Source organism: Bufo bufo, chromosome 2 (assembly GCF_905171765.1).
Source record: "Bufo bufo chromosome 2, aBufBuf1.1, whole genome shotgun sequence".
Classification (NCBI taxonomy): domain Eukaryota; kingdom Metazoa; phylum Chordata; class Amphibia; order Anura; family Bufonidae; genus Bufo; species Bufo bufo.
Window position 1 is genome coordinate 715,163,724 of NC_053390.1, and position 23,541 is coordinate 715,187,264.

The 23,541-nt window shown below is 50.9% G+C and overlaps 1 protein-coding gene across 4 annotated transcripts in view; it reads right to left on the reverse strand.

The window, feature by feature from the left end:
* PCM1 (pericentriolar material 1) overlaps positions 1 to 23,541 on the reverse strand; it is a 171,152-nt gene that overhangs the window by 67,773 nt on the left and 79,838 nt on the right. For all 4 annotated transcript variants that reach the window (XM_040418773.1, XM_040418772.1, XM_040418775.1 and 1 more), the window contains 4 exons: positions 21,505 to 21,727; positions 14,353 to 14,498; positions 6,786 to 6,979; positions 6,512 to 6,686 (listed from right to left, as the gene is read on the reverse strand). In XM_040418773.1, the coding sequence (XP_040274707.1) occupies positions 6,512 to 6,686; positions 6,786 to 6,979; positions 14,353 to 14,498; positions 21,505 to 21,727 (738 nt within the window). The remainder of the gene's footprint in view (positions 1 to 6,511; positions 6,687 to 6,785; positions 6,980 to 14,352; positions 14,499 to 21,504; positions 21,728 to 23,541) is intronic.

The following is a 23,541-nucleotide window of genomic DNA, read 5'->3' on the forward strand; positions in this document are numbered from 1 at the left end:
GGCTTCTCTGCTTCTCTGCTGGTCCTTTTCGTCGGTTGGATCCAGCACAGGAGCAGACTGAACTGTGAGTAGGACCAACACTACACCTTAGCCCCAGATCACCCCCCTGCACCCCAATTAACCCTTTGATCACCCCTTTGATCGCCCCTGTCAATCACTAGTGAAAGACAAAAAGTGATCAGTGTAAACTGTCACTTTTATTTTTCACTAGTATTGGCTGTTAGGTTTTAGGGATAGTTTAGGCCCCTTGGTTAGGTAGTTAGCGTCAGTTAGCGCCCAGCCCACCGCACCGCAGTCACTTTTATTCGCTGATTTGCGTATCGCTAATCAGCATTTGTACTTTTATATTATCTGTAAGTGATCAAAACTGATCACGGTCAGATCTATAATAGTATTAGTGTCACCTTAGCTCGCCCTCCACCCAAAACGCAGTGTTTGCCCGATCAGGCCTGATCGGTCGCCCACACGTGCGTTCACCCACGCCCGCCCCACCGCAGTGACAAAAAAATTATTATTTTTTGATCACTGCACATTCACTTTACACGCACTGCGGCGATAAAAAAATTAGTTTTGATATTTTTTATCAACCGCAGCGGCCTCCGGTACTTCGCTAGCCTCCCTTTTGTAAGACAGGTTTGCTTTTTTTCTTGGGTAGTCTCAGGGAATACCCCTAAATTTAGTAGTCCAAAATGTCAAACAGGGGGTATTCTTCTGAAGAGGTCTACAGGATTCTGACCCAGTCGGATGAGGAATGGGAACCCTCATCTGACGAATCTAGCGGGTCAGAACATGAACCTGTGGAAAGCAGTGGCTCTCTGACCCAAAGTTCGGACGAGGAGGTTGAGGTCCCTGGCAGCACCAGGCATACCCGGCCCCGTGTCGCTAGACCACAGGTTACGCAGGATCCGCTTCAAGAGCAGCAGAGTGGGGCTGTCGCTGCCGGATCACGTGGTGAGGCATACACCAGCAGCGCAGCCCTTCCTGGACCTAGTACCAGCAATGCCGTACAACCTGGTGAAGTAGCGAGCACCAGAAGGGCAGTTGAAGCTGGAACGGTGGCACGTGCACTAGTTACCCCGTCGCAGCCACCGCAAAGACAGGCCCGTAGAGCCCCTAGAATCCCTGAGGTGCTGGCAAACCCTGATTGGCAGTCACCAACTTCAGCCGCACCAGTAGTTCCCCCTTTCACCGCCCAGTCTGGAGTTCGGGTTGAGACGGCTCAAATCGGTTCGGCCCTGGGATTTTTTGAGCTGTTCTTGACTGCGGAGCTCTTGGACTTAGTCGTGGCAGAGACAAACCGGTATGCCACACAATTTATAACCGCAAACCCGGGAAGCTATTATGCCCAGCCTTTCCAGTGGAAACCAGTCCAAGTTTCCGAACTTAAAATTTTTCTGGGCCTTCTCCTCAACATGGGCCTGACAAAAAAGCATGAATTGCGGTCATATTGGTCGACGAACCCAATTCATCACATGCCCATGTTCTCTGCTGCTATGTCCAGGACACGATTTGAGACCATCCTGCGTTTTCTGCATTTTAGCGACAACACCACCTCCCGTCCCAGAGGCCACCCAGCTTTTGACCAGCTCCACAAAATTCGGCCCCTCATAGACCATTTCAACCAGAAATTTGCAGATTTGTATACCCCTGAGCAAAACATCTGCGTAGACGAGTCCCTAATACATTTTACCGGGCGCCTTGGCTTCAAACAATACATCCCAAGCAAGCGTGCCCGGTATGGGGTCAAATTGTATAAGCTCTGTGAAAGGGCCACAGGCTATACCCACAAATTTTGGATCTATGAGGGAAAAGATCAGACCCTGGAGCCAGTCGGTTGCCCTGACTACCTGGGGAGCAGTGGGAAGACAGTCTGGGACTTGGTGTCACCCTTATTCGGCAAGGGGTACCATCTTTATGTGGACAATTTTTACACAAGTGTGGCCATCTTTAGGCATTTGTTTCTAGAACGGATTTGCGCCTGTGGCACCGCGCGAACTAGTCGCGTGGGCTTCCCCCAACGGCTTGTAACCACCCGTCTTGCAAGGGGGGAGAGGGCTGCCTTGTGTAACGAAGAACTGCTCGCGGTGAAATGGAGAGACAAGCGTGACGTTTACATGCTCTCCTCCATTCACGCAGACACGACAATCCAAATTGAAAGGGCAACCCGTGTCATTGAAAAGCCCCTCTCAGTCCACGACTATAATGCGCTCATGGGAGGGGTGGACTTCAATGACCAGATGTTGGCTCCCTATTTAGTTTCCCGCAGAACCAGACGCTGGTATAAGAAGGTGTCTGTATATTTAATTCAATTGGCGCTGTATAATAGTTTTGTTCTCTACAGTAAGGCTGGGAGAACAGGATCCTTCCTCAAATTCCAGGAAGAGATCATCGAGAACCTCCTTTACCCAGGAGGTTCCGTGGCCCCATCCACCAGTGTAGTTAGCCGTCTACACAAGCGACATTTCCCCAGTGTCGTTGCTGGTACCTCAACCCAACCGCCACCCCGAAAAAAATGTCGTGTCTGTAGCAGGAGTGGAATAAGGCGTGACACCCGCTATTTCTGTCCTGACTGCCCTGACCACCCTGCCCTATGCTTAGGAGAGTGTTTCCGGAAGTACCACACACAGGTACACCTAGCATAGGGATTGCATCTCACAGGACAGGCACACAGGGCTATTAGGGCCCTTTTACTCACAGCTTCTGCAAACCTCTCCTTTCACCTGGGATAAAGTGCATAACGTACTTCGCCACATCTTTGGGCGATTTGCGCTTTGCACATTGTCCCATGGGGAAGGAGAGGTTTGTTCTATAAAGGTAAAAAAAACTAAACAAAAAAAAAATTACCGGTAAGTAAAAAAGTTAAAAAAAAGTTAATATGTTCTGTTCTAAAGTTAATAAAGTTATTGCTTTGCGGCCTGGTTTTTTCTTTTTTGTTTTGTTTTTTTTACCTTCCAGGTGGACCAACCGATCGACTAGCTGCAGCACTGATGTGCATTCGGACAGAAGCTTTGCGCTGCTGTCAGATTACACGCAAGTCGGTGTATGCGGCGCTGCAAGACGAGATTTCTCCTCTGCAGTAAAAGATACGTTTGCCGAGGCATATGAGCTGAGGAGGTGGCGGTGTTCATATACTTTGGCAAACACTTTGTATATATTAAAAAAAAAATCCCGGCAATGATTTATTCATCCACATCGATTGATGTGAATGGAGAAATCGGGTTTGCCAGGGCATACGAGCTAAGTGGGTATGGATGTTGGGCGGAGCTCCTATGTCCTGGCAGACTCCTTTCCCCTCCTTTTTCTTTTTTTGGCAGAGATTTTTTCATCCACATTGATCGATGCGAATGAAGAAATCTGTGCCGTTCATTTTTTTCTTTCAGCCCAGAGGCTGAACGGAAAAAAAAAATCTCATTACCTGTATGCTCAATATAAGGAGAATAGCAGAAACTCCTAATGCTGGGCATACATGTAATGATTGCGGAGAACCTCAAATGCCAGGACAGTACAAACACCCCACAAATAACACCATTTTGGAAAGAAGACACCCCAAGGTATTCGCTGAGGGGCATATTGAGTCCATGAAAGATTGAAATTTTTGTCCCAAGTTAGCGGAAAGGGAGACTTTGTGAGAACAAAATCAAAAAAATCAATTTCAGCTAACTTGTGCCCAAATTTTTTTTTTTCTATGAACTCGCCATGCCCCTCATTAAATACCTTGGGGTGTCTTCTTTCCAAAATGGGGTCACATGTGGGGTATTTATACTGCCCTGGCATTTTAGGGGCCCCAAAGCGTGAGAAGAAGTCTGGTATCCAAATGTCTAAAAATGCCCTCCTAAAAGGAATTTGGGCACATTTGCCCACCTAGGCTGCAAAAAAGTGTCACACATGTGGTATCTCCGTATTCAGTAGAAGTTGGGGAATGTGTTTTGGGGTGTCCTTTTACATATACCCATGCTGGGTGAGATAAATATCTTGGTCAAATGCCAACTTTGTATAAAAAAAATGGGAAAAGTTGTCTTTTGCCAAGATATTTCTCTCACCCAGCATGGGTATATGTAAAATGATACCACAAAACACATTCCCCAACTTTTCCTGAATACGGCGATACCACATGTGTGACACTTTTTTGCAGCCTAGGTGGGCAAAGGGGCCCACATTCCAAAGAGCACCTTTCGGATTTCACAGGTCATTTACCTACTTACCACACATTAGGGCCCCTGGAAAATGCCAGGGCAGTATAACTACCCCACAAGTGACCCCATTTTGGAAAGAAGACACCCCAAGGTATTCCGTGAGGGGCATGGCAAGTTCCTAGAATTTTTCATTTTTTGTCACAAGTTAGTGGAAAATGATGATTTATTTATTTATTTTATTTTTTTTTCATACAAAGTCTCATATTCCACTAACTTGTGACAAAAAATAAAAACTTCCATGAACTCACTATGCCCATCAGCGAATACCTTGGGGTGTCTTCTTTCCAAAATGGGGTCACTTGTGGGGTAGTTATACTGCCCTGGCATTCTAGGGGCCCAAATGTGTGGTAAGGAGTTTGAAATCAAATTCTGTAAAAAATGACCTGTGAAATCCGAAAGGTGCTCTTTGGAATATGGGCCCCTTTGCCCACCTAGGCTGCAAAAAAGTGTCACACATCTGGTATCTCCGTACTCAGGAGAAGTTGGGGAATGTGTTTTGGGGTGTCATTTTACATATACCCATGCTGGGTGAGAGAAATATCTTGGCAAAAGACAACTTTTCCCATTTTTTTTATACAAAGTTGGCATTTGACCAAGATATTTATCTCACCCAGCATGGGTATATGTAAAAAGACACCCCAAAACACATTCCTCAACTTCTCCTGAATACAGAGATACCAGATGTGTGACACTTTTTTGCAGCCTAGGTGGGCAAAGGGGCCCATATTCCAAAGAGCACCTTTCGGATTTCACAGGTCATTTTTTACAGAATTTGATTTCAAACTCCTTACCACACATTTGGGCCCCTAGAATGCCAGGGCAGTATAACTACCCCACAAGTGACCCCATTTTGGAAAGAAGAGACCCCAAGGTATTTCGTGATGGGCATAGTGAGTTCATAGAAGTTTTTATTTTTTGTCACAAGTTAGTGGAATATGAGACTTTGTAAGAAAAAATAAAAAAAAATCATCATTTTCCGCTAACTTGTGACAAAAAATAAAAAAAGTTCTATGAACTCACTATGCCCATCAGCGAATACCTTAGGGTGTCTACTTTCCGAAATGGGGTCATTTGTGGGGTGTTTGTACTGTCTGGGCATTGTAGAACCTCAGGAAACATGACAGGTGTTCAGAAAGTCAGAGCTGCTTCAAAAAGCGGAAATTCACATTTTTGTACCATAGTTTGTAAACGCTTTAACTTTTACCCAAACCATTTTTTTTTTACCCAAACATTTTGTTTTTATCAAAGACATGTAGAACAATAAATTTAGAGCAAAATTTATATATGGATCTCGTTTTTTCTGCAAAATTTGACAACTGAAAGTGAAAAATGTCATTTTTTTGCAAAAAAATCGTTAAATTTCGATTAATAACAAAAAAAGTAAAAATGTCAGCAGCAATGAAATACCACCAAATGAAAGCTCTATTAGTGAGAAGAAAAGGAGGTAAAATTCATTTGGGTGGTAAGTTGCAATAAAGTTGCAATAAACGGTGAAAGTAGTGTAGGTCAGAAGTGTAAAAAGTGGCCTGGTCTTTCAGGGTGTTTAAGCACTGGGGGCTGAAGTGGTTAAAGGAAACCTGTCATCAACTTTATGCTGCCCATACTAACGGCAGAATAAAGTAGAGACAGGCGAGTTGATTTCAGAGGTCTGTCATTTATAATTTAAAAGTAAGTGGTTGCTGAGAACCAACATCACAATCATGGCAGACTGGGCCTGGAAAAGAGTCCCGGCCACCTGAGAAGAGTCATGGTTACTCATAATCTCCTGCTCTCCTGCCCACCTGCTGATGACTGACAGTCTTCTACCTAGTTTTCTCCCTTTCTCTCTAGGAGACAACTGCCAATCATCAGCAGACGGGTGAGAGATCAGGAGATTATGTATAACCAGGACTCTTCTCAGGTAGATCTGACTCTTTTCAAGGCCTGGGCTGCAATGATTATGATGCTGGTTCTCAGCAACCACTTACTTTTAGCTCATGAGTGACATACTGCTGAAATCAGCATTTCTGTCACTATTTCATGCTGCCCTCAGTGAGGTCGACATTAAGTTGATGACAGGTTCAATTTAAAAAGATGATATGCATTAAAAAGTTATTGGAGAGAATTCTCAAAACTTGTGTAAAGGAAAACTGGCTTAGTAGCTCATAACAACCTATCAGATTCCACCTTTCATTTTCCAAAGGATCTCTAGAACATGAAAGGTGGAATCTGATTGGTTGCTATGGGTTTAAATTGCTGTGTGTTGTGCCAGTCATAAATGCCTGAATACAATGAAAACGTTGAGATCTGCTAGCTTTAGGAAACAACAAAAATGGTACCTTTGTTTATCTGCTGTATTGGAGCAATTACTTTCGAAAGGTTTGGGAAAAGCCATGTACTCAGTTTTTCCTGAAGTGTTTGGATCATGAGGCTGAAGTGGTACATCAGGCTGAGGTGCAGGATTATTAGTGAAGTCTCCAATCCCAGGTGGAAAGACTGGATTGACATTCACACCTACATCAAAATCAGATAAGCGGATTACATGACAATCATACACAAAGAAATAAAACCATGCAGCAGAATTGCAAAACTTCACACGTTAATTAGAGCTACCTGGCATCATGTTAGGAAAATTTCCAAATGGAGGCATGTTAAACACATTCATGGGGGGAGGGAGGAAACTGAAATTATTAAATAGATTTGGGGAGGAAGGAGGTGGTACACTGCTGCTCCTCTCTGGTCTTTGTTGGCTGCATTGCTGGAAGGGTTCCTGCTGCTGACACACATCATTCAGCATCTGCTTCAGCCTGCACAGAAGGATAAAGATACAGATATAAAACACAACAAAAGAATCGCAACTTCAAATACAATACAAGAATAATATAAAAAAATACGATCTTCCAAATGGCATAAAGAAAAAAAGCATGGCCTGAATATAGTCACAAAGGGGGTCATTTACCATGCTGAAATACACTATCTGCGACTTGGCCCCGCTCACGCCAGGTCTAAAATTGTGGGTGTGGCATGGGCGGGGAAGGGTCGGAAGGCCCATCTCCATCATTTTCTACGCATGTTTTAAGTGTAGAAAAAGGTCTACAATCAGAAATGACACTGGATGCGCCAAAGTTATAAAGAGGCCTGCGCCATATATGGGGCTTTATTAAGACAAGTGTCTAAAATGACGATCTTAATAAATGTGCTCCAAAATGTCTAAAAAACGAGATTTTTGTATAACTTACCAGTAAAATCTCTTTCTCGCTCTTTCCTTGGGGGACACAGAAGACCTTGGGTATAGCTCATCTCCATAGGAGGCGTGACACTAAGTGAAAGCTGTTAAGCCCCTCCTCCACAGCTATACCCTCAGCCTGGAGAGAAAGGCAGCCAGTTGCGTGTCCAAGCAGTGAGAAAAGGCAAAGTCCAACAAGGAACCAACAAGCCAACTACCCAACGGGTAACACAAACTCGGAAACCGTGTAGAGAAAAACAACGAATGGGTGGGTGCTGTGTCCCCCAAGGAAAGAGCGAGAAAGAGATTTTACTGGTAAGTTATACAAAAATCTCGTTTTCTCGCCCAGTTTCCTTGGGGGACACAGAAGACCTTGGGACGTTCAAAAGCAGTCCAAAAGGGGAGGGACCACAGCTCCAAGGCGAAGCACCCGAAGGCATCAAGGAACCGCCGCCTGCAGACCCAGGCGGACCAAGGCAGCATACGCCGAAGCCAGAGTATGCACCCTGTAGAACTCTGTAAAGCGTGCAAGGAAGACCTGTGGCCGCCTTGCTCAAATGCATGGCCGAAGCCCAAAGCCTCCGGCCCAGGAGGCACCGACCGCTCTGGTGAAATGAACGGTGACAGTAAAGGCAGAATCCTGCCCTCGGTGCGGTAACCTCAGCAATAGCCAATCTGATAAAGCGGAGGAAAACCACCCTGGAGTCCGTCAACTCTAAGCGCGGACCTCCAGGAAACCCAAGAGACCGAACGTCGACAAGAGTCGGAGATCTCCAGGTAAAAACTGCAAGGCCCAAACAACGTCCAAATTGGTGAAGTGTTGAAGCGAAAGGCAAACACCACCTTCAGAAGGAAGGAACGGGATGTAGAACAGCCCTGTCCTGGGAAAAGACAGAAGGCTCAGAACAAAAAGGGGGCCATTCAGGCACCCGTCAGAGACACGACTGATACGGAAACACAACCGTACAGGACAGGAGGGGTAGAGAGAACTTCTGTAACGGCTCAAAGGACAAGATTGGAGCGCCGAGAACTCAGTATGTAGTTCCAAGGGCGGTACCGAAGGACAGTACAGAGGAACCAAAGAGCCATTTCGAGTAAGAAGGTCTTGACAGGCCCAGAGGGCTGGGGAACGCTGGAAGAGGAAGAACAGCGCTGACACTGATACCTCAAGTAAAGGAATCCCAGTCCCAGGTCCAGGCCGGACTGGAAAAAAGACAGAACCATGGGGAGAGAAAAGTCAGAGTGGGGAATGCACAGCTTCCCACAGAACCCCAGATAAAAAAACCATAAGTCTTACGACAGATCCTGGACGAAATACAGCCAGGAGCGGGCAGTAGCGAACCCGCTGGAGTCGCCTGGCAAGCGGGCGAAAAACCAAATGTGATCAGGCGCAGACCAGTAACACGGGCAGAAGTTGACAAACTGGTCCCGTCGGCCCCCGAGCAACGTTGTCCCGTATCCACCCGAGTGGGGGAGCAGAAGGACAGACGGAAAGGAACCAAAAGGGTCCGCCCAGCATCCGCCAGATGCCAGGACAAGACAGGCTATAGTCCATGCTGATGTAGCCATGTTCTACAGTCCCGGTGTAGGAGATCAAAGGACAATCTGGATCGAAAGGTAGTCCCCCCAAGTTACCGAGAAGGTAAGTCTACAGCAGGACCATTGTCTTAGAAAGGACCACACAATCTGCACTCAGCGGGAGGACAGAACGCGGTAGACTCGATAAATCGGCACAGCTAATACAGCCAGTGTGAACAAGGGAGACAGTACGAGGCCAAAAGGAACACCGGAACCATCCACATGACAACCATGCTCTCCCCAGAGGGGAGGACAGTAAAGGAACAACCTCTGAAGTCTGGCGGGACAGAAGCCACATCAGAGTGATCTGTACCGAGCGGGGGCCAAACAGAGCCGGCGAGATAAGGTAGTCGAGACAGAGGCCGGCATAACACCCTCCAACCGAACGGAGGAGTGGGCAACAGGGAAGCCATAGGACAGCTCAAAAGCAGAACCCTGCTACACTGTGAGATGCCCGGTTCACCGCCTCGCAGAAGGAGAATACCCTGAAGAACCCAAGGCGGAGGTCCTCCGGACCTGGGTAATCGAGCACCCAAGAGAATTTGGGTGACCTTCCCGAGAAAAAGCGGCCCGCACCTGGTAGCAGATCAGACTGTAGCGTAGAGGCGTCAAGAGGAAGGACTCATACCACACTACATCCGAAGAGGAGGAAATTGCAGCAGGCAAGGGAACCGCAGTCCTGCCAGAGCCAACGAAGAATTCGAGGGGCGCTCCAGACAACCGCACTCCCGACCATGTGACCACTAGCGCAGGGAAGCAATACCGCGGAAGGACGAATGGGCACGCATCTAGGAACCACGAACATTCCCTGGGATGAAGGGCCAACTAAATGAATGAGTACCACCCAGCTCCGTGCAGCAGAGAGCAAGTAGAGCCCGTCCGGGTCAGGTGGACAGAATGAACTCCTTAGAGACGAGTGCAAGGTTTGTGGCAAGCATCGTATCCCAAGAAAACAAAAGTATGCCGCAGGAAGTAGATGAGGCATACGTACGAGCAGCCCGTAAGCAGTGAGAAGGCCAACCCACCTACAGGAGGAGAAGGCATACACGGCCCAAACAACGCACAAGAACGTCCGCTCACTGCAAAAGGTTAATTTAGCGAGAAAGGGGGGCTCGCCACAGAGTGCCACAGCATGTACGGAATTGCAAAGTGCAACCTGAAAGGGAGTTATGCACAAGCCTAGTATAGCATGCGATGGAACGCAAGCAGTCCGCCCCGAAAAGGGGGGAAATTGTATCTGGCAAACTGCAGTTGGCAAGAGTGCAAAGGCAGGTCCCAAAAGGGAGTGATGCCTAAGGCCGTACCTACTTCAGAGAAGCAGGACATACCCTATAATCCAGCAGGAACGCAGGAGGTCCACCTAGTGAAAGGGGAACATGCACAGGGTTATCCTAGCATTAAGTGAGTGTGCAATAATACACCCAACACTGATTTAGCGAGAGTGCAACTACTCTGCCAATGAAGGGGGACATGTACAAGTCCAGCACAGTCATACAAGGACAGCCGTGAATCTCATGAGCGTGCCAAATTCTGCCCATGGAATGAGGGGTGGCCACGCACAAGGCCAGCACCGTATCTAATGGGAGTGCAAGCGTTCCACCCATGTTAGAGGGCAATGCTCATGGCCAGCAAGGTATCCGGTGAGAGTGTAGTATGCCGCCCAGAAAAAAAGGGGGGGGGTAATGTACATGGCCAGCATCTCATCCAGGGAGAGTGCGTGCACCCGCCATATATGGGAGTCATACACATGGCCAGCATCGTACTGGTGAGAGACAAACACAGTCAGTGAGAATGTGTGTATGTCACCTGAGGAAGGAAGGCATGCCCATGGCAGGCAGCGAATCCAGCGAGAGTGCGTACACCGCCCACGGAAGAGGGGTCATGCATATGGCCGACGGCGGATCCAGCGAGAGTGCAAGCACCCTGCCATGTATGGGGTACCTGCACATGGCCAGCAACGTACCTGCGAGAAAACAACCACAGACGGAGGGATGTATGTATGCTGCCTGAGTCATGCCTATGGCCGGCAGCGAAACCAGTGAGAGTGCAGCATAGCAACATAGTACATAAGTACATCATAGCACATGAGAGAGAGTGCAGCGTTCCGCCTATGGAAGGGGGTCGTGCACATAGCCAGTACCGTATCCGGTGAGAGTGCAGTATTCCGCCTAAAAAGGGGGGTCATGCACATGATCGGCAACAGATCCAGTGAGAGTGTAGCGTTCCGCCTAAGAAGGGGGTCACGCACATGGCCGACAGCGAATCCAGTGAGAGCGCTGCGTTCCGCCCATGGAAGGGGGTCACGCACATGGCCGGCAGTGAAACCAGTGAGAGTGCAGCGTTCCGCCTAGAGAAGGGGGTCACGTACATGGCCGACAGCGAATCCAGTGAGAACGCCGCGTTCCGCCCATGGAAGGGGGTCACGCACATGGCCGGCAGCAAATCCATAGAGAGTGCAGCATTCCGCCTATGGAAGGGGGTCATGCACATGGCCAGCACCGTATCCGGTGAAGGTGCAGTATTCCGCCTAAAAGGGGGTCATGCACCTGGCCAGCCGGCAGCCAGGGAGAGTGCAGTATCCTGCCTAGGAGGGGGGGGATGCACATGGCAGGCACCATAACTGGAGAGATGATGAATGCTGCCTACGGAAGGGCCGCATGCACTTGGCCAGCGCCGTATCCTGGAAGAGGGCAGGAAAACCACCTAAAAAGGGAAATGCCCTAGCACCTACGCAGGTTGGGAGCGCAACACTATGCCACCTGTGGAAAGAGGGCATGCAGACATGCAGCACTACTGATGAGGCTGCAGCGTCCTGCGCAGTCCAATAGGAATCTGTTATTATTATTATTATTTATTTTCATTTTTTTTTTTTTTTTTTAAATTAAAAACACAGCTTCTCTGAGGCTAAAGGGGGGCCACCTATAGGGGCACAGATAGTCAGGAAAGGGGGGGCCAGCCATACAGGCCCATTGGGAGCCGGCCTGTACCCAAAGGGTTAACATGGATCCGGCCTGGAGGGCGGCGCTGCGATCCCCTGGGGGCGGAGGAACCTCCCGGCGGGAAGAATTCGCGCCTGGAGAAGTTCCCGCCCCCTCCACCAGAGGCCGGAATTTTGCGGCCTAGTAGGCCGTGAAGCCGGGGTCTAAATTTGCGGCGCCCGGTATGTACCGCCGGGACCTGAGGCGGAGTGGGGCATCAAAACCGGCCGCGGGTGCCCACCCCGCGGGCCGGTCGGAATTGCGGCCCAGCAGGCCGCGAAACCTGGGCTAAATTAGCGGAGCCCCACCGACCGGCACCAACGGTCAGCCGGGGCCTGCTGGGCATAGACGTCAAGCCCAAAGCCGGCCGCCGGAGCCCACCCCGCCGGCCGGAGTGTCAGGGGCTCGGAATGGCGGCTTGCCGGCCGCGGGAGCCCACCCCGCCGGCCGGAAGAGTCAGGGGCTCGGAATGGCGGCTTGCCGGCCGCGGGAGCCCACCCCGCCGGTCGGAAGAGTCAGGGACCCGGAATGGCGGCCTAGCAGGCCGCGGAGCCTGGCTAAGATTTTGCGGCGCCCGGCCGCACCGGACTACCAATGTCGGCCGGAGGCGAGGCCTTACTCCACAGCCGTCAGGAGCCTCAGGCCTTGAGCAACACTCCGGTAGGAGATGCCTGTGCTGATTTCCACCCATGTTAGTTGCCGCTTCTGTAGCTGGCTGTGGAGACAGCCACTGGCTGCATGTCTATGGGAGCCAGGCAGGGGAAGGCAGAAGGAAATTGCCGCTCTGCGGCACCCCAGGGGCCAGCATAGATCCAGCAGGGGACTAGAGGCCCAGTATGGGGGTTAGGCACGCAGGAGACCAGGGTGGGGGACGTAGGGCTGGAGAAGCCTCTTTCTTACCACAGCCGTCTTCACCCTCGGTCCATTCCAGCAGGGTCGCCCCTTCAGCTACTGGCACCGTAGTGGCAGGACGCTGGAAGAGGGACTTGGCGTGCGGGCGACCCTTGCGCTGGCGGGATGTAGGGGAGCTGGGCTGCCCTGATCCACCTTGCCTTCTGTGGGGGAGGCAGCAGTGCGGGTGACCGGCACTGGCGCAGCTCAACCCCGGGAGAACAGAGAGGTCTAGTGCGACTCTGTTATCCCTGATGATCTGGAACAAAAAGAAAAGAAAAAAGTAAAAATCTAAAATTGAAACAAGGAGAAACCAGCCCTGCAGAGCAGGGAGTGTCTTGCCTCCTTGGACACTAAGCAAAAACTGGCTGCCTTTCTCTCCAGGCTGAGGGTATAGCTGTGGAGGAGGGGCTTAACAGCTTTCACTTAGTGTCACGCCTCCTATGGAGATGAGCTATACCCAAGGTCTTCTGTGTCCCCCAAGGAAACTGGGCGAGAAATACATGACACTGTCCATTTAACTCTGTACTAGATAATATCAAAGCCCACAACCGTGTATTAGCTCTGTCCTACTGAGCGCTATTGGAAGACATTACTAAACATGAATACATACAAGAATAGTATTTTCAGTTAAATTCAAAAACATAAAGATGATATTCTAAAGCCTGCATGATTTACTAAAGAACAAGCCTTAGGCCCCTTTCACACGAGCAAGAATTTCACGTGGGCGCAATGTGTGATGCGAACGCATTGCGCCCGCACAGAATCTGGACCCATTCATTTAAATGGGTCTGTGTACATGAGCAGTGGTTTTCATGCATCACTTTTGAGTTGTGTGAAAAATCGCAGCAGGTTCTATATTCTGCGATTTTCACACAACGCTGGCCCCATAAAAGTGAATGGGGTTGCGTGAAAATCACGGATGGTTGCTAAGAGATGTTGTTTGTAAACATTAAGTTTTTTATCACGCGTGTGCAAAACGCAGTAAATCGCATTGAACCCGCGCAATAAAAACTGAACACGATCGCAAACAAGACTGAATGGCTCTGAATGGTTTGCGAAATTGCGCAGTTTTCACTGAATGCATCCGGACATAATCCGGACATGCTCGTCTGCAAGGAGCCCTAGGCTCACTGCACATGCTGCAGAATATGCGCAGGTTTCTCCTAACAGCAGCAGTATAATACAGTACCTGCAAAGTGTTTGAGATTAAACCAAATTTAAGGAAATTGCCCTGCCTTGCAGATACAGAAATCTGCAGCATGTCAATTATTTGTGTGATTTTTGGTGCGGATTTCACCCATTTTCAATGCAAGGGTGAGATCTGCGGCAAAACTACATCAAATCTACACCAAAAACCACAAGTAACACATGCAGCTTTCGGTGCGGAAATCAGCATGGAAATTTGTTCAGAATTTCGGTTACACAGGCCACACCAGTGCAAGTCTTAGGATCAGCCGTGGATTCCTGATGCAGTTTTTTTAAAACTAACAAAACAGCCACCTACCTGAGAACATTGTTTTGCTGCCAATTAAGCTGAGTATAACACTGATTCAGCTGGTGCATTATAAGGTGGACTTGAGGAGTTCCCACGCTACTTGGCATCAAACTGTATGGATTTGTGAACATACTTTGCAAGAGGTAAGAAAGGGACTAGAAAAAAAATAAAAAAAATTAAAAACTAATATATATATACATATACATACACATACATACATACACACACACATACACACTTGCATCTAGAAATGAACTTCATGGGCTTGACGGAAACCATGGAAAGGCGATCCAATCTAGGGCTGAGCAGACCGATATATAGTGTTGTGTTAACTATTCCATATAACTTGTAAGTTACTGATTAAAATCCCTGTTCTGTCATTCTATGCTTAGGGGCCCAGTAGGTGGTCTCACACAGTGACTGACAAGCCTCCCTGTATAAGCATGCAGGTATGCATAACCGCTGCTCAAGTGCATGGGATTAAGTTGCAATACTATGAGAGAAAAATTACTTATAAGTAGGCTCTCCAGTGATTGCAAATCTGTGCCATTCCAATCCTTTAAATATAATACCATGTGCCCTAATCTTGCAACATGCACTGTATGAAATCTTAAATAAGATACAGATCATTATAATAGTCCTGACCGGGATTCTGTACCTGGAGAATGGATGGAAATATTAGTGCATCATGTACACTGTTTATTTGAGGATGGCGGTCTTAGAATTTGACGGGCTCTTTGGTAACGGTTGTATATATTGCTTACATTTGTGACTTTCAGTTACTGTCAGCAGACTGTGGTGGATTGTTCTACTGCTAAAGGAGCCCAACCCAGCAGAGTGTAGGAGTGTTAGACACGTGTGATTAGTCTCTCAGCCACGCGTGGATATTAACCCCTGGGGGGTACTTTGATTCGGAGCACCTGAGTGTATCTTAAAGGCTTTAAATTAAAAGCCGCTTTATCAGGAGCACAAGTATCTAAGCAGTTTGTGCGTGGCTGGAACTTCTTGTCAGTAAAACCTCATAAGAAACTTCACTTTAACAATCTCAACAATGAAAAGACACCAAAAAGGAGACTTTTGTATTACTTACCAGTAAAGTCTCTTTCTCGCTCTTCCTTGGGGGACACAGGAAACCATGGGTATAGCTCTGCTCCCTAGGAGGCGTGACACTAAGTGAAAGCTGTAAGCCCCTCCTCCATCAGCTATACCCTTCAGCCTGGAGAAGAGACTGCCAGTTGCGTGTCCAAGTAGTGAAAGATAACCACCAACCGGAAAAGGAACCGTCAAGCCCCAACGGGGGCAACCAAGCCGGAACCACAACTGTAAACCCAAATGAAGGGCGGGTGCTGTGTCCCCCAAGGAAGAGCGAGAAAGAGACTTTACTGGTAAGTAATACAAAAGTCTCCTTTTCTCGCCCATATTCCTTGGGGGACACAGGAAACCATGGGACGTTCCAGAGCAGTCCCAGAAGGGAGGGACCAGAACAAACTAGACCAACACCGGAGGCATCAATCAACTGCCGCCTGCAACACCAGACGGCCTAAAGCAGCGTCAGCCGACGCATGAGTATGCACCCTGTAGAACTTGGTGAAGGTGTGCAAGGAGGACCAAGTGGCCGCCTTGCAAATCTGCTCCGTAGAAGCCCGATTTCTCTGAGCCCAGGAAGCCCCGACCGCTCTAGTGGAATGAGCGGTAACACCGAGGGGCGGAACCTTGCCCTTGGCGAGATAAGCCTCAGTAACAGCCATCTTGACAAAACGGGCGATAGCAACTTTGGATGCCGCCAACCCTCTGCGCGACCCCTCCGGAACCACAAAGAGCGAGTCAGTACGCCTGAAAGAGCTGGTTACCTCCAGGTAAGCCTTGAGCGCCCTCACAACGTCCAGGCGATGAAGTTCCCTCTCCCTAGGGTGGGAAGGGGAAGGACACAAAGAGGGGAGAACGATGTCCTCGTTCAGATGAAAGGCGGAGACCACCTTAGGAAGGAAGGAAGGGACCGGACGAAGAACTACCTTGTCCTGGTGGAACACTAGGAAAGGTTCCAGACAGGAGAGTGCAGCCAATTCGGACACCCTCCGAAGAGAGGTGACGGCTACAAGGAAAATAACCTTGCAGGACAGAAGTCGCAAGGAAACCGTCCGCAGAGGCTCGAAAGGAGAAGCCTGGAGCGCTGAGAGAACCAGGTTCAGGTCCCAGGGCGGTACCGGAGGCCGGTACGGGGGAACCGCGTGAGCCACGCCCTGAAGGAAGGTCTTGACAGGACCAAGGGGGGCCAGTGGGCGCTGAAACAAAATGGACAGCGCAGACACCTGACCCTTCAAAGAACTAAGACCCAGACCTTGGGCAAGTCCGCTCTGCAGGAAGGACAAAACGGTGGGGAGAGAAAAGCGGAGCGGAGGAATCCCTAGATCGGCACAGAACCCCAAATAGGTCCTCCAGGTCCTATAATAGATCCTAGAAGAGGACGGCTTACGGGCGCGGATCATGGTGCGGACGACGTCCGCAGAAAAACCCCTACGTGTCAGGACGGTGGTCTCAACAACCACGCCGTCAAACGTAGGGACCTTAAACGCGGGTGGAAGATCGGTCCCTGAGAGAGAAGATCTTCCCTGGCGGGCAGCGGCCAGGGCGCGTCTGCCAGGAGCAGCATGAGGTCGGCATACCAAGACCGGCGGGGCCAGTCCGGAGCGACCAGAATCACCGAGACGCCTTCCGCCGCGATCTTCCGAAGGACCTTGGGCAGGAGTGGGATGGGAGGGAATATGTATGGACGCGCGAAGCCTCGCCAAGGAAGAACGAGGGCGTCGGCTCCGCAAGCTCCCGGATCCCTGGCCCTGGACAGATAGGCGGGGACCTTGTGATTGAACTTGGAGGCCATGAGGTCCACGTCCAGTATGCCCCAACGAAGGCAAATGGCCTCGAATACCTCCGGGTGAAGAGACCACTCGCCGGGGTCGACAGTGGTGCGACTGAGGAAGTCCGCCGCCCAATTGTCCACCCCTGGAATAAAAATTGCCGATAGGGCCGGGACGTGGGCTTCCGCCCAACGGAGAATGCTGGAGACCTCCCTCATTGCAGCAGCGCTGCGAGTGCCCCCCTGGTGGTTTATGTACGCCACAGCCGTGGCGTTGTCCGATTGTACACGAACTGGATGACCCTTCAACAGATGAGTCCAGTGTCGTAGAGACAAAAGGGCCGCTCTCAGCTCCAGGACATTGATCGAGAGTTTGGACTCCAATGGAGACCAAATGCCCTGGACGGATCGGGGAGGAAACACGCCTCCCCAGCCCAAGAGACTGGCATCGGTTGTAACCACCAACCAGTTGAGTGGCAGAAAAGACCTGCCCAGAAGAGGGGACTGTAACCACCAGCGGAGAGATGACCTCACCGGAGGCGATAGATGGAAGGGATGATCCAGAGACTGCGGCGATTTGTCCCAGGAGGAGAGGATCGCCCGTTGGAGAGGGCGGGAGTGAAACTGCGCAAACGGGATCGCCTCGAAGCAGGCAACCATCTGCCCCAAGACCCGCATGCAGAAGCGGAAGGACGGTCGACGGTGGAGAAGGAGACCCCGAACCGCCCCACGGAGGATCAGACGTTTTTCCGAGGGAAGACGTACTTCCGCCGCTCCCGTGTCTAAAAGCATTCCCAGGAAGACCAGTTGTCTGGAGGGGGGAAGGGAGGACTTGGGGAAGTTGATGACCCAACCGAACCTCGTCAGAGTCTCTAGAGTGAGATCCACGCTGGCAACCGCTTGAGAAAGGGACGGAGCCTTGATGAGGATATCGTCCAAGTACGGTAGCAGAAAAACACCCCTGGAACGGAGTAAGGCCAAAACCGGGGCCAGGACCTTGGTGAACACCCGGGGGGCTGTTGCCAGCCCAAAGGGAAGGGCGACAAACTGGAAGTGGAGGTCCCCCACGGCGAACCGGAGGAAGCGATGGTGACACCGGGCTACCGGAACATGGAGGTAGGCATCCTGTATATCGATGGAAGACATGAAATCTCCCTGCTCCAGGGAAGCCACCGCGGAACGGAGGGACTCCATCCGAAACCGTCGAAGGAGGAGAAAACGGTTGAGCTTTTTGAGGTCCAAAATGGGCCGCATGGAACCTCCCTTCTTGGGAACTACAAAGAGGTTCGAGTAGAACCCTTGGAACCTTTCCTCTAGAGGAACGGGGGTAATCACCCCCCTGTCCAGTAAGGCTTGAACGGCCGCGGAGAACGCAACCGCGCGTTTCGGGTCCCGTGGCAGGCGGGAGCGAAAGAACCGATCTGGAGGGAAGGATGCAAATTCGATTTTGTATCCGGAGCACACAATTTCGAGGGCCCAGGCGTCGGAGACGTGAGCCAACCAGACGTCCCTGAAAAGGAGGAGCCGGCCCCCCACCCGGGTGGGTGGGGGCGCGCCTTCAGGCAGAGGATTGCTTTGCTGCGGGTGTGCGGGCAGCCTGCGGCTTGCGCCAGGAGGGCTGCGCCCGAAAAAACGGCTTCCTATGCTTATCCTGGGGAGGAGCCGAAGCGGCAGCTGTGGTGGGAGCCCCAGAGGCCCTGCGGGAGGACCGAAAACGAGACGCACCAGGGCGTCCGCGGGGGGCGCCCCTGGCTTGGGGTTGAGGAAGATGGGTGCTTTTACCACCCGTGGCCTCCGAAATAAGTTCGTCTAGGCGGACCCCGAAAAGGCGGGAACCCGCAAACGGTAGCCCCGCCAAGGAACGTTTGGAGGCAGCGTCCGCTTTCCAAACCTTCAGCCAGAGCTCCCTCCTGACGGAAACTGCCAGGGCGGAGGAGCGTGCAATAAGGGCTCCCGCATCAAGGGAGGCCTCACAAACAAAATTCCCGGCCCGAACAATAAGCTGGGCCAAGGAACGCAGGTCCTGGATAGGGACGTCCGAGTCCAACTCCTGTTCCAGCTGCGCACCCCAAGCAGAGATTGCTTTCCCTGCCCAAGCAGAGGCAAAAACCGGTCTGAGAGCAGAACCGGAGGCAGCAAAAATGCCCTTAGAAAGGGTCTCCATGCGACGGTCCTCCGCTGACTGAAGAGAGGACCCGTCGGGAACAGGGATGGCCGTGTTCTTCGACAGCCGGGCCACAGGGGGGTCCACCTTGGGTGGGGAAGACCATGTGGCCACGACATCTGCTGGAAAAGGATAGCAAATGTCCAGCTTCTTGGGGTTGACAAAACGGGCGTCCGGTCGAGCCCAAGCCTTAGACACCACAGAGGAGAAATCAGAGTGGATTGGGAAGACTTTTGAGACCTGCCTGGGTCTGATAAATGAGACGCTAGCTGCGTCCGAGCTAGGGGGATCATCCTGCACCTTAAAGGTGTCACGAATATCAGAGATGAGTTGACCCATCGCTGAGGCTAGCTTGGACGGCAGGGCCGAGTCCATTTCCAAATCTGAAACCGCCAATTCACCTTCAGAGAGCGAATCCTTTGGAGAGGAGAGGCTCGTCTGGGTGCGCACGCGTGGCGGGGAGAGGGAGGCATCCGAGGAGGAGGCTCGCTCTACTCTAATACGCTTCTGAGAGTGCCTAGCTCGGGAGGGGTCACTAAAGGAGAGTGAACCCGCTGCAGCGGCAGAAGCGGTGGACCCGGAGGGCGCGACAGTAAGAGTGGCGTCCTGCGGGGTAGGCGGCCTGTCTATTAGGCGGCCCACGACATGAGTGAGGCTTTCCACGGCCTGGGACAGGGATCTAGCCCAGTCAGGCGGGTCAGAGGCAGCAGGGAGCGACACAGCGGGCGACTGAGGCTGCGGTGGAGCCCGACATGCAGTACAGTGCGGATCAGACTGCCCCCGGGGAAAGGGTTCCCTACAAGCAGTACAGGCATGGTACCAAGGCTTGGCGGCTGCAGAAGGGTCTGACATGGTGGAACAAAGATGTTGCACTTAAAGTGGGAGACCCCAAGGAAAGAAACGGGGATAACACCCAAGCGACAGTACTGTGGCACGGAGGGGATTAAAAATCCTACCAGACCCGGATGATGCAGGGGGACAGACTGAGGAGGCTGTGGAGGAGAGGCAGCAGCACCGGCTTCGGATCGCACTGCAGAGAGGATTCCACGCAGCCTGTGCGATGAACCCGGAAGTAGCGGAGCGCATGTAGGAAGCTCCGCCCCCTCCCTGCCGCTCTGAAGCAGAGCCGCGCGCGCGCGGCAAAATGATCTTAACCCCCAAGGATGATGAAGTGCCGGCCTGAAATGGCGCCGTTCACGCCAAGAAAGCGGCCCCCTCCGCGCCTGGATGTGGCAGAAGGCAGCGTCCCTGCCAAGGACTTGCCCAGATAAACTCCCCTGCCCGGTAACGGTCCGATATCGGGGGGGGGGGGGGGGGGGGGGGTGGGCGCACGATGTAGCAGTGGCCATGTGGTAACAGTGGCCATGGGAGCCCAGGAGGCCTGTAGCAGCGGTGGGAGGGAGGAAGGGGAGGCTGGAGCAGCCTGTCTCACCATACGCTGTCTTCACCCTCAATCCATCCAGCGGGGTCGCCCCTTCAGCTCCTGGCACCGCAGTGGCAGGAAGCCGGGGGAGGGACTTGGCGTGCGGGCGACCCTGAGCTGGCGGGACGCAGGGGAGCGAGGCTGCCCTGGTCCACCTTGTCTTCTGTGGGGGAGGCGGCAGTGCGGAATTACCGGCACTGGCGCAACTCAACCCCGGGAGAAACAGAGGGGTCTAATGCGCCTCTGTTGTCCCTGTAAGTAGAAAAAAACCGAATTAAAAACAACAAATAACGTAAAAATAAAAAATCATAGGAAAACAACCCTGCATAAGCAGGGGGTGTCTTGCCTCCTTGGACACTAAGCAAAAACTGGCAGTCTCTTCTCCAGGCTGAAGGGTATAGCTGATGGAGGAGGGGCTTACAGCTTTCACTTAGTGTCACGCCTCCTAGGGAGCAGAGCTATACCCATGGTTTCCTGTGTCCCCCAAGGAATATGGGCGAGAAAGATATTTTCCGCTCCATGAAGGCAAAACACAGTTCCCAACAAACTGTAATATGTCAGGTGCTTGGGCTGTGAAGTCTTAAGACCTTTGCTTTATGAGACGCCACAAATGGCACCAAATGAAATGTGACATGTTTGCATGCACTTGGTTCAACAAACAGAGGCATACAGAGAAAATATAAAAAGCTGCCTCGGCCACGTGAATCATTTCTGCAGTACCTGCTGGTCTCTCATCAAAGTCTGACATATATTTGTGCTGAACTCGATCTGTTTCTTCAGCTGGTTTATCTGCTCCTGCCAATGCTCTTTTTCTTCCACCCGGGAAAGTTCAGATACCCACTGGACATTTTCTTGTCTCCTCATGCTAATATTCTGCTGTTGCCTTGTCTTTGGAGAGGGACGGTAATTGCCATCAACAGAATATGAACGTTGGTTTTTCCACCTGGAAGAATAATATTGTAAGTAACACCTTCATATTACTATTTCTGCTCTTCATCAAGCTTCTGTCACTTTTAAAACCATTTTTATTATTGCAATGCATCTGAGGCTACTTTCACACTGGCGTTTCTGGGTCCGCCTGTGAGATCCGATTCAAGGATCTCACAAGCGGCCCAAAACGGATGTTTAGCCCCAATGCATTCTGAATGGATAAGGATCCGTTCAGAATGCATCAGTTTGCCTCCGCTCTGGAGGCGGACACCAAAACGCTGCTTGGGGACGGATCCGTTTTCACCGACACAATATGGTGCAATTGAAAACGGATCCGCCTCCCATTGACTTTCAGTGTAAGTCAAAACGGATCCATTTGCATTATCATTCTTTTTTTTTGTTCATGGTAATGCAAACGGATCCGTTCTGAACAGATACAAGCGTTTGCATTATCGGTGTGGATCTGTCTGTGCAGATACCAGACGGATCCGCACCTAACGCAGGTGTGAAAGTAGCCTAAAATGAATCAACTATGCCAACAGTCTTGAATTGAAAATCTCCTACAGTTTAGTAATTTAGTGACAGCTGATTGTGCTACTGACTTTTCACATTTCCCTCATTTCCTTGGAGGCTACTGCCTGACAGTCTGTATCCTTCTGTACAGTATTATACTTGTACATGCTACACGTGACTATGTATCCCATGTCCATGGTGTTCTTTTTTGTTTTTTCCCCTTTTATCCTGCAATAATTCAGCGGACACTACGCAGTTAAGGCTACTTTCACACTTGCGTTCGGAGCGGATCCGTCTGATGTTTCATCAGATGGATCCGCTCCGATAATGCAGACGTTCGCATCCGTTCAGAACGGATGCGTCTGCATTAAAACTTAGAAAATTTTCTAAGTGTGAAAGTTGTCTGAGCGGATCCGTTCAGACTTTACATTGAAAGTCAATGGGGAACGGATCCGCTTGAAGATTGAGCCATATTGTGTCATCTTCAAGCGGATCCGTCCCCATTGACTTACATTGTAAGTCTGGACGGATCCGCTCGCCTCCGCACGGCCAGGCGGACACCCGAACGCTGCAAGCAGCGTTCAGGTGTCCGCTCACTGAGCGGAGCGGAGGCTGAACGCTGGCAGGCGGATGCATTCTCAGTGGATCCGCCTCCACTGAGAATGCATTGGGGCCAGACGGATGCGTTCGGGGCCGCTCGTGAGCCCCTTCAAACGGTGCGCACGAGCGGACACCCGAACGCTAGTGTGAAAGTAGCCTAAAAGTGTTCACTCCTCCCATCAGCTATACCCTTCCTACTGGGACTAAGCTAAATCAGTGTGCTCCAGAGCAGTAGCAGGAGAAACAGGATGCCGGAACCTAGAGCAGAACAAACCTGCAACGAGCAGGTCGGATAACTCAGAACATAACCTAAGTAGGCAACCGATGGGAGAGAAGAAAAAAAAAAGTTGCCAAAATCGGGGTGGGTGCTGTGTCCTCTAATGAACGGAAGAGAAAAGGGTTTTAAACTAAGTGACAAAAAACTAGGCAGTAAGCCCATTCAGCCGTACCTTTAGGGTCCATTCACATGTCCGCAACATGTTTTGCGGATCCACAAAACGCGGACATCGGCGATGTGCGTTCCGCATTTTGCGGACCGCACATCGCCGGCACTTAATAGAAAATGCCTATTCTTGTCCGCAATTGCGGACAAGAATAGGACATGTTCTATTTTTTTCGGGTTTAGAATTGCGGAGCCGGAAGTGCGGATCCGCAATTCCGGATCCGGGCAGCACATCGTGCTGCCCCATAGAAATGAATGGGTCCGCAATTCCG